At 37.1% G+C, this 12,009-nt stretch overlaps 1 protein-coding gene across 1 annotated transcript in view; it reads left to right on the forward strand.

Annotated features, from left to right (window-relative positions):
* The window catches only part of LOC149289687 (leucine-rich repeat-containing protein 75A-like), a 129,266-nt gene extending 123,759 nt beyond the window's left edge, over window positions 1-5,507 (forward strand). The window contains exon 4 of the mRNA XM_089490223.1: window positions 4,973-5,507. Coding sequence (XP_089346349.1) covers window positions 4,973-5,507 — 535 coding nt within the window. The remainder of the gene's footprint in view (window positions 1-4,972) is intronic.
* Window positions 5,508-12,009: the final 6,502 nt, after the last annotated feature.

Consider the following 12,009-nt stretch of genomic DNA (forward strand, 5'->3'; position numbering starts at 1 on the left):
TCTCAGATCTGTATTCTGGACCATCGCTTGATGATGCACAATAGCTACAGACTGCACGGTAGAAATAATTGAGAATGGAATACAAGAGAAAATGTCCCTTTTGCCTCTTGCTATGCCCCTGAGGTCTTGGCACTTTCCGTGTTTCCTTTTGATAAAGACATGACCCCATAACATGCTTGCCATATATGTTATTTAGAATGTCAGCCACGCTCAACCTAATCGTATTAATAAAATTCTGTTTAAATACAACATACAGTATGTGTAACATCTAAATATGCTTTCTGACGTTAGCTTTGTATATGAAGTTACTTGAGAACTATTGTAAAGGTTAATTTTTGACCTTCATTCGAGAGAGAATACAGATTTAATTTCCCTATGTTCATTGTGGATAAAAGAGCTGTGTCTAATATTAGAAGAACCTTTTTTGCTATTTTCGGCATCCCTATAAAACCTGTTAGTGTACTATGGTATAATCTAGTAGATGTATAGCTTCTACTCTAATGTTGCCCATTGAACAGAGGAATAAAGGAAAATGTAATTAATTTAACTCCTTTCCTTCTATTGCTGTGTGTGTGTCTAAAATTTAAATGTTTGCCCAGGGGTGTAACTAGACGCCTCAGGGCCAGGGTGCGAGAATCTGTTAAGGGCCCCCCCACCCCCTCACCCCCCCCCAAAACATGATTTTTACCCAACAATTGTTTTTCAACTAATTCAACAAATTCAATTTACATATTGAATCATATCATATCAAAGAAAAAGGGGCGCATGTACAAAGGGCATAATCCAGGGGTGTCCAAGTTTTTTCTGCAGTGGGCCACTTCATCAGAATTGTATACATGCGCGGGCCGCACTCATTTTTCACTGTGACAAAAAATATGGCCTTTAATAAAATATGCAGATTAAAATAAATTAAAATGACACAAAACCTTTACTCTTCCTCTCACTGATTTCTGGGCCTTGAAAGTTTTGCGACTACAAATTCAGGATTCCCTAGATTTATTCTAGGGATGAACTAAAATGAAAATTCTGGACCAAAACATTCAGGGTTCACTTAGCCAAAACCGAAAATGACCCCCACCTTTAAAAATAATAATAAAAACTCACATGTTTAATAAAAGTAGGTAACACCACAATTGGACAAAATTAGCAATATGACTTGGCATGATAGGAGTGTGATTGCTAACAGCAATCACACTCCTATCATACCCAGGCAACCAGTAAATGCTGGTACCTAGGCATGATGGGACTGTGCTCGCTGTGATTGCTGTTAGCAATCACACTCCTATCATGCCAAGTCAGCCAGTACATGCTGGTACAGGGTGGCTGTAAGTGATGTGCAGACCCCATACTGCTGGCAGCATCACTACACAAGGGGGGCAGCTAGCTAGGTTTCAGCATGTACTGGCTGACTTGGCATGATAGGAGTGTGATTGCTAACAGCAATCACAGTCCCATCATGCCTAGGTTCCAGCACTTACACATCCATCCAGTAAATGCTGGAACCTAGGCATTATGGGACTGTTAGCAATCACACTCCTATCATGCCAAGTCAGCCAGTACATGCTGGTACAGGGTGGCTGTAAGTGCAGACCCCATACTGCTGGCAGCATCACTACACAAGGGGGGCAGCTGGCCAGGTTTCAGCATGTACTGGCTGACTTGGCATGATAGGAGTGTGATTGCTAACAGCAATCACAGTCCCATCATGCCTAGGTTCCAGCACTTACACATCCATGCTAACACACACACACACACACACACACACATATAATCATTAATTCACAGATTCATTCCCTCAATCACACACACTCATTCAAACACCCTCCCCACCCCCTTACCTGCTCCCTCGATGCCGCTCACAGACTTCAGCAGGGGGCGCGGCCTCCCTCTGCCTTCTCTGCTAAAGCACAGAGGAAGTAGGATGTCACGTGAACTCCGCTTCCTCTGTGCTGTCCAGAAGACCCTCCCACAAGTAAGTAGCAGGGCTTGAGGTGCGGCTCGTGTAAGATCGGTTGCCCTGGCCGCATGTTGGACGCCCCTGCCTTATTTAAAAAAAAAAAAACTTTAAAAAGATTTCGGGCGGCCCCTTGGCTTGGGCTCCCCTGCCGCCGGGGCCCGGTCGCAGTCGCGACCCCTGCGACCCCGGTAGATCCGCCACTGTGTTTGCCATATAGTTGCGCAGTTCATCAAGACTGGGCTCGCTAAACCTGTCCTGGCCACAAGCTTCATATATCATACTGTCAGGTCAACAAATTCCACAATTGACACTTTTCAGAATTTTGGCTCTATACACTATCACAATGATTTGAAGCAATCAAGATGTGATTGAAGTGCATAATTTCAGCTTAATTTGAGGATATTTACATCCAAAGAGGGTGAATAGTTACAGTACTCATTATATGTTGCCCCTTTTTCAAGGGACCAAAAGTAATTGAACAATTGATTGAGAAGATGTTTTATGTCCTGGCGTGGGCTGATCACTCATTTATTTTATTAACAAATAACCTGTATAAAAGGTCTGGTGTTCATTCCTAATGTGGAATTTACTTTTGGGAGCCGTTGCTCTGAACTCTCGATGTGTGGTCCAAAGAGCTGTCAATGGAAGTAAAGCAGGCCATCAGCAGGCTGAAGAAAAAAAATGGCAGAGACATTAGGAGTGGCTATATAAACAATTTGGTATATCCTGAAAAAGATGGAACATACTGGTGAGCTCATCCTTACCCAAGAGGCCCAGGTTACCACAGAAAACTACTGTAGTGGATAATTGCAGTATTATTACCTTGGTGGAGAAAAACTCCTTCTAGGCATGTCAAGAACACTCTCCAGGAGGCAGACGTATGATTGTCAAAATCTACGATCAAGAGAAGACTTAAATATAGAGGGTTTACCCAGAGGAAGGTCAATTTGATCTAGGCTTTGCTAGAGAACATATAAAAATGATTGGCCAGTTATAGAACAGAATTCTTTTGACAGATGAAACTAAGACGAACCCTATACCACAATGATGTGTGGAGAAGAGTATGTAGAAGGGAAGGAACGACTCATGATCCAAAGCATACCACATCATCAACACAGGGGCCTAGGCATGAAACCTAGTGCAGACCTGCTCTGATATCATAGCCCTGCAGCAAGCTGGTTGTATGGGATCTTTATGTTAAGAACATCTGATTTAAATTAAAATACATCTGATTTATTTACATGAAGAAAGGAATTCCCATGGAAACTAAGATTTTTTTTTTTAAACTATATTATAGCAGCTTTGAAGCAGGATCTATAAAATCACAATAAAAAAAAAAAAATTATATATATATATATATATATATATATATATTCCATGGGAATTCCTTTCTTATTTTGGGTTGACCTGGGATCAGGTGGCATTGTTGAGAAGACTTGTTTATCAGAATTTCTATTGAGTTTTCTTTCTATTTATGTCTTTATAGCTACCCAATGAATCAAAAGATCTTATTGACAGGATTATCACTCTCCCCTGCTGTCACATGCATTTTTAAAATAGATTTTAACAGACAATATGTTTTGACCTTGTGTCGAAATGCTACGCTTCTGGAACTGATTGTCTAACCCATTTATTGGGTGAAATAATTGAAGCTTAGTAACGTGAGTGTAACCTCACCCTCTGATCAAACAATAATAATTTAGCATTAATATGGGCAGATTTCTTTAGGTGCTAGAAAAATATATACCCCTTGCTATGATGTACATATGAATACAAGCTTCTAGCCACAGTTACAGCTTTAACACCTGTAGTTAAGCAGCGTGAGTGAAAGCATCAAAGCAATGTTAGGTCCATCAAGTTCAAACCTTATATCTATCCATACAGCCACTTAATTTCAAATTTTCCTAGTTCTTTAAGCGAGTTGCCACCTCTACAATGTTTTGTTATATTTGGTAATCTCTATAAAAGTTAACCCTTTCGGGTCACTGCCATGTTCTAAAAAATGTTTAGGAAAATAGTTTTTTTCTTTATATAGTTAACATCGTATACTTTCCCTGTTACTTTGGATATAAATGTTTCTATACTTTGTTTGTATTTTGCAAGTGTTGCCCCTATAGAATCCTAGTTTCTGGCTTAGAAAATTTTCAATATTTCTTATTGCCTTTATGAAACTTTTAGTTACACCCCTGTGTATATTGGCGTCACCGCTAAACATTATTTTTGGTTTCTCGGGACTGCTTGATTTATTTACATAATTGCAAGCGTGTAAGTTAGTGCACCATTTCAGTTTTTGAGTTTTCTATTAATAATCTCATACTTTCCAACATTTGAAATGGCCAAAGAAAGATGCTTTTTGGTTTAGTGGGTGTGGCTATGGGTGGAGCTTTAACATTTTTTAACATTTTGTTTTTGACTTATTTATGTAATTAACTTGTTTATGTAATTAAGTAATTTTGAAGAAGAAAAAAATATTTTATTTGATTCAAAAACTTGTCTCTTTTTTCTATACATTATTGTTATAGATTTTGGGGGCTATACAACACAGTGATGCACTAATTCCCACCAAACATTTTTGAGCACCTAGACAAAAAGATGACATCAGAAGATGAAAGATTTGGGTTGCATTTGGGGGGTACTACATTTCTCTATATAAAATCTGTTCTATATAAACTATAGATAGTTTATAGGACTAATATAGCTACGTGAATCATTCATTTATTTTAAAAGGCAACAAAATGTGTTTAGACATATATTGTAGTACAGTCAAATGAGGGAGAACATGAAGATAGATAAACATGATGGCTATTAAACTTTTTTTTCATTTTCCAACAGCATATTTTTTTGTCTGTAAATATATACAGTATATATATATATATATATAAATATATATATAATATATATATAATATCTTTTCTAAACTGTGATACAATGATACAGTATACACTGTTTGAACTAAGATTCCTGTGAAAATGTTAGGCTCATGAGTTTAACTGATTCTCTTTTTTTTGCTTGCAGTCTAAAAGCTATTCTGGCAGGAAAGCCCCACAATGGAACTTTAGACCTGTCTGCAATTTCTCTAACTATGAAAGACCTAGAACGCATAACAGTTTACCTCCAGCACAATTCAGAACATTTGGAAAATGTGGAACTCTGTTTTACTGAACTCACAGATGAAATGTTTCTCTACCTAATGCCTGTCCTCAGTGCTCTCCCTCATCTATCAAATTTGGCCCTGAATGGAAACCGTCTGACAAAAGCAATCTTGAGGGAAATAACTGAAGCTTTGAAGGATCTCAAGAAATTTCCCTGCATTACTTGGATTGACCTTGGCAATAACGTTGACATCTTCTCCTTACCACAACCTTTTCTGGTTAGCCTGAAAAGGCGCTGTCCCAAACAGGGGAATTTGCCTACTATTCTTGAGTTTGGAGAGGGTCAGCTTAGTGACCTTGAAAATCAAGATGGGTCAGCAGAAAGTCAAGAAGAACAAATTGAAAGTGGACTTTGGGGCAACAGTTCTCAGACACAGAGTCAACTAAATTCTTCCTAAAGTAGTGTAGGATATTGTCAAAAAATTATTTATCTGAATGTCTCACCTCCTGGGTGATTACTCCGGGATGATTAATATAAATACTTTGTGTCTGTATGAGCCTTCAACTTGTTTCCTTTTATTCTTTCATCCAATTCTTTGGCCTAAGGATAATAATCATCTATTGTTCTTCATTTATTGTCCTAACAATTTTATAAAATGTATAGTATTCTTTCAAAAATCTCTTACGGGGGCATTGAAATTGAATCCGCACATTCAAAATATTTACTGATACAGTAATTATTGCAAACATATATTATAAAATATGTTAAATTTTATATTCCAGGGTCTTGTTGAATGTATGCCTGTGTCTACTATAGTGAATAGAAATAGCTGATTATATTCAGTGGCCCATAGCTGACAAATTGAATCTTGAAAGTGAAAGAAAAATGATGTGCAGCCTGCTTTGAGGGTGAAAATCACAGTAAATTGCTCACAGTATGCCCAGTTTTATATTATATTTAACATTTCCTACATCTGGGGACATTTTCATTATGTTTTTCTTGATGTAGTGCTTGGCCATCTTTAAAATGTGGAAAAGGGACAGCTGCCTTGTGGCCACCTTCCCTGCAACAATAATTTCCCCCCGGCTTATATCTGACATAATTGCAGTTACCCCGGTGTGGTGCAAAGACAGGGCAGCCTAGCAAGGGGAGATGATGTACGGGAACTGTGGTAGCATGAAGAACGTGGGGCCACTGGTCTATTTATTATATGCAACTCTGTGTATTGCTATGTACATCTAATATAATACAAGATGCTGAATTTACGTTAGACCACATTTTATTCCTTGTGGGGTATATTTAAGATCACTTGCCGGGTTTTCGGCCTATACATCATAGTTTTTTGAGTGTTAATGTATGCTAGTTAATCTTTAATGTTTTTTAACAGTGTCTGCTTGGCACACAAGCTGCACAAGACCACCCGCTGTCCCCAAAATACTGCCCATTCTTTCATGGGGCAATAGTAATCCTGTGCTGTCCTTTTCACTATAGAAATCCACTTCCTGAATAGTGTGAGGACCAGTATAACCTCTCCAGAAAATACATAAAAAAGGAGATGTTCACTCATCATAAAAATACTTTAACCAAAAAAATTAATTTAATAAGTGATATAAAAAAGAAGTGTAGCTTACTTGAATGTTTACACGTCTAACTTTCAAAATGCTGTGGGTTTCCAACATTAATTCTGTAAAATATCATGGAATCTAGAGAGCTCTCCTACTAGAGAAAAACATTCCAAGTGAGTATTAATATAAAGTCCATTTTTCTTTATATACATAGGTGTTGTCTCATAGCGATGGTGTTCAGGGTTCTGTCTTTATATGAAGAGTCTCCTGGCCACCATACCTCGGTCCATCCTCTCCAAGATCACATAGGTAATAAAGCTTTTTATTGGGGGGCAAATAAAAAAACATAGCGTACATGGGTCATTGCAAAAAAACTGGAAACTGAAAAGCTGTTATATGCATTTTATTTTGATTTTTTTTACTGAAAATGTCCTACTATTTTTTTGTGTTATTATTTTAATTGGAGATTAATTTGGATTCTTTGATGGAAACCGTGCAAACAACCTAGTTCAAAGTTGCCATAGAGTGGCGCAGCTGTGTAGATCCATAGCCAGGTCAACATTTCATTTGCCTCAAATGCGTAAATGATGCCAATCACGTCCTCCACCCTTTACTCTTAATTTACAGCACAGATGGCTGTAAATGAGCTTTCCCTTAAATTGCTTGCAGTCAACCAAACCAGGGCTCATCAGTCCTCTTGTGCACGGACTAAACCTCTGTTTATTGAGGAACAACAATAGACCAGCTGATTCCATATAACCTGTGTAGGCACCAGTTACCAGTACTTTTGCTTAGTTATTGTACACTTACACAATACGGCTTCTGGCAGTGTAGAAGACTAATAACAGTAAAAAAAACCCTGATGAATCATTATTGCTGTTATACATGAACGAAATGTTATTATTTTTGCTTATTTATGGCTCTCTTACATACAATAAAACAAATACAGTGATAATTACTGTTAAAAAAAAACAAACAAAAAAACAACCATAGCCGAGTGAGCATTGATTCTGTACATTTTGACTGTTATGGCTTTAGTACTTTACTGCATGTATTCACTGAGTTTGCTCATTTCTGTGTGTGGATTGAGAGAGTACACTTTTTATACTGTCTACCTTCAAATGGCCGCTCTTTATTAGAAGGGCTTTTACACTATTTGGATAAGAAGCAAAGATGCAAAAGAAAGTACATTATTTTCGTGATTGTGCCTTTCTTGTACAGAAAAAAAAAAGAAATATACTGGTTTTTAAGGAAAGTCAGCTTCGTAGTGATGTAATCCATTTTTTTTATGTATTCTGACGTTTTTAAACATTTTGTCTGAATAAAGCTTAATGGCGAAAGCAACAAAATTGTTAATGTAAACTCTATAGGTTTGGATTTTAAAAGGTTTCTTATGTTACACTGATCAGAAACATTTTTAGTCTCCTTAAGGAGATTAGAGCCCGCAGCCAACACTTATCCCAATACTTTTATTGGAGATTATTATTGTTTTAGGCTATAAAATCAGAATTATACACCTTTCTGCGATCCTAGTTTTAAAGATGCATTCTACGTAAAGATCATTGTTTTTGTTTTTTATTCCCTTAAAACCTTCAAAAAAGAAATTGTGTTCAGTTGAAACTAAACACACTGTTTTGTATTTCATGTGGTATGAACGTGAAGTAAACATGCATTTTTTTGGCATTTCTAGTTACAGCCAGCCATAAGGTTTCTATGTTCCTCCCTCCAATGTTACTAACATAGGAAAGAAGAACCTCATGGAAGTGTCCCTTGATGGCTCGATACCCAATGCAACTGCTTAATTTTACCTATATGGTAAGGCTTGACCATGTTTCTACACAGGCTAAAGCTCAGAATGAGGCTGGTGAATGAGAGAAAGATTACCATTGGTGGACAATAGTGGAACTAAGACTAAAGAGGAGCAAAGAACACTGAGGAAATGGGCTTTAAAGACTACTGGATCCACCTGTCACGACATTACTAAGGGTACAGCTAAATGCCTAAACTCTACGCAAACACTTACTTTAGTGTCTATGGACACATGGGGTGTAAATTGTTCTAGTTTAAATGTTTAAAAGTTAAATCAAGATTTTGTTAACGGTAGAAATAGTATATAGACAAAATGGTCGGTTCTAGAACTTTATTTAAAAGTAGTTTATTTAAACAAAATGACACTTATTTCACCAAACCCATTTAAATACTAAAACAGCTATGGAGCTTCCCGAGTCATTTCTAGCTATACATTGAATGTAAGAGTATTAAGCCATATCAATATATTGCCATGAACTAGCCAATTGATACAACCCCTTACTGGAAAAATTTTACATATCCCTCTAAATAATTTAGATAAAACAAATATAGCATACATGGCTAGGTTCCTGTGAAAGCTCTTGGAAATAGTTAATCATTCAATAAATAACCTTCATATACATTACCGTTCAATTTGGGGTCACTTAGCTGTTTTCATAGAAAACAAAGAAATTTCTATCTGAGCTAACAAAAGGTTTATCTAATGATCGATTAGCCTTTTCAATGTTCAGTTAACACAATGTGCCATTGGAACACAGGAGTGATGGTTGCAGATAACGGGCCTATGAAGATGTTCCATTACAACTCAGCTACAATAGACGTTTACAACATTAACAATGTCTACACTGTATTTTTGCATTCCATGTTATTTTAATGGACAAAATGTACTTTTCTTTCAAAAACAAGCAAATATCTAAGTGACCCCAAACTTTTGAACTTTGTTGTAACATTAATTAAAAAGTCATCCAAAACCTCAAACTATTATTATTTGTTATCTTGTTTCCTCCAAATATAACATTATTTGTTTATTCTAAATCAATCTCATAACATGGAAAAGATTATACAATTTTTGCTGCTATAACATCTTAAATGAGAAATGGGTTATAGGACTAGTACTTTTTGAGAAGGATGGGTATAATGGTACATCTAATTGACCTTCCATGATGCCAGTTTCAGTCCTGGTGTGCCTAATTTTAATAAAGCCCTTTCCTGCAACTGATTGGCTACTTCAAACCGTCCCTTTAAATCAGATTCAGCTTGCCACAATGCTACATTTTGACATGGAATAAAAAGCTACAGACCACCCTTTAGGTCAATCAATTTGCCAAAACAATATTTATTATTTCATTATTTATGGTAATATCAAATGGGAATCTAAAACAAAATGCCTAATAGTTTAAAAAGTCATGAAAAAACAAAACACTTTCAATATTTTCTCTTAATATAAAACAGATTGTTGTGTTATACGGGGTAGCAAAGCTGTGTTTCTATTTTGAAATCTACATTACAATTTGCATTACAGCCATGGCAACACTTTCTCCTGTAGCTTCTAGGAATGTTGGTGATGTTTGCTGTTGATGACCATGTTGACCTCCAGATCTCGCACATTGGAGACGGGTCAGTGAAGGCTGACAGACAGAGGGAGGCACTCTGTCAATCTCTAATGTAAATTTCCTTCTGGATACTGTCGATCCATCTGCACCTGCATCATCAGACCGCAGGCCTCCTCTGCCCTCAGACCATCTTCCAGAAAGCCACATAGGATTAGACTCCAGCAGAAGAGCAGGACTTGATGTCCACATATAAATCAGAAATATTTTCCCCTGTTTGTGTGTCTACTTAACCTTAACTATTTCATCAATTTCAAGGTATTTATTAGAATAACAAAAATAAGACATCCAAACAGCCATTTAGACTATGGAGGAAACATAATACAGTATATAAATATGTTTGTGTCTGAACATTTCCTAATAAATGTTGTATCTTTCTAATATACATACTGGGGAACTCTCTAGGTGAAGCCATGCCTTGCTGGGTCTCCGGGGTCAGTTTCTCCTGATCAGTGTTTGTCCATCCACATCCCTCCCACTGCCCACCCACATCCCTCCCACTACCCAGTAATGCCTGTTAAACACCTTTGTTGGAATTTGAAGGTGATTTTAAACACACTGTTTTGTACTTGCTGTCTTTGTTGCAAATGACAAACCTTTGTAAGTTTTACCCCTTTGCCTCCCAAGCAGCTTGTTAGTGTCTCCAGTTGTCTATGCCATCTTTTGTTCCCCAAACAGCCTGTCTGTGTCATCTCTGCACCAAACAGCCTGTCTGTAGTTGGTCGAGTGGTCCCTGATACATTTTTGTTAAGGGGCACCACAAATAACCAACTTTTAATCCTCCAGAACTGCTCCTGTCAATAGTGACTAGTTAAATAGGTCTCCTAGCGGTTTTGACAAGACACTCTGAAGCTATTTTAATAACTTTTGATGTATCCTATCGGTTCCCATGGACTCCATACTTCAAGTAGAACATCTTCCTCTGTAAGTATGCATGCCTTACATGTCTTATTGTTTCTCCTTTCTAATCGAGTCAAGTATTTCTTTAGGCAGCTAGATCCTTATCCTTATTTATATAACTTCTTTCCAACAAAGGCAATGTAAGCAATTAGGCAGTATATTGTAGTATATTGTAGTACAGTGTAGATGATATTGTTGATTTTTTTTTACTGTCTGTAGTCTCATTTTGTATAAAACCAAATAGCAGACTCCATGCCATTACAGAAAAAAGACCTTGAGCCATATAATGTGATTATGCAAATGCCTTTGAAGCCGATGACAGAAATCAAAATGTTATAGCTTCAAAAACCAGCATCAACTCAACTGTAAGGTCACATCATCAAAATTGCAAGGTCACACCCTTTAGCAAACTTCTTTGCACGCAATGTCCCTGACTGCTCCAACCATCATACTATGCATGCCACCCCACTAAATTATGTTCTAAAAATGTTCATTACAATTAATTGCATCCTCATCTGATATATTTTCCACTTAAAAGTATAATATCTATTTTTGCTTACAAAGAGCAAGTGGTGTGATTTCTCCCAATGCTCCCCTTAAAGACATTGGGTTGTCCTTAAACCTATTAAAAACAATGCAGTGTGAGCCCGTACATGTATGGGCTTTGTCATGAAGGGGTTAATGTTTTATGTAATGATAATTAAGAATTGTATTTTTGTTAAAAACTCTTACACCTACACAAAAGATATTAACATTTACTCCATTGCAGTATCCATTAGAATGTCTGGGTCATAACACTCAGGAGGACCATATAACTAAGAAAACAAAGAAGCATTCCCAAGGCTACCTGCTCTGACGTGCTCTGCGCAGTCAGTAGCAAATACTTATTTTTACATCCTAAAACGGATGATGCTGGATTAAATACAAACTTTGTTTAGAAACTGTGAGACTATTTCTGGATATTGAAAGTAAATCTAATCTCATGTAACTTCCCCTTCAACTTGGTCTGTGCCTGTCTGCTGGATTCTGCTGACAGAGGAAGCTCCAGGCTTCAGCGGCAGGAATATGTCTCTGC

Source organism: Sceloporus occidentalis, unplaced genomic scaffold (genome assembly GCF_023333645.1).
Source record: "Sceloporus occidentalis isolate IW3139 unplaced genomic scaffold, rSceOcc1.0.p SCAF_43, whole genome shotgun sequence".
In the NCBI taxonomy this organism is placed as follows: Eukaryota; Metazoa; Chordata; class Lepidosauria; order Squamata; family Phrynosomatidae; genus Sceloporus; species Sceloporus occidentalis.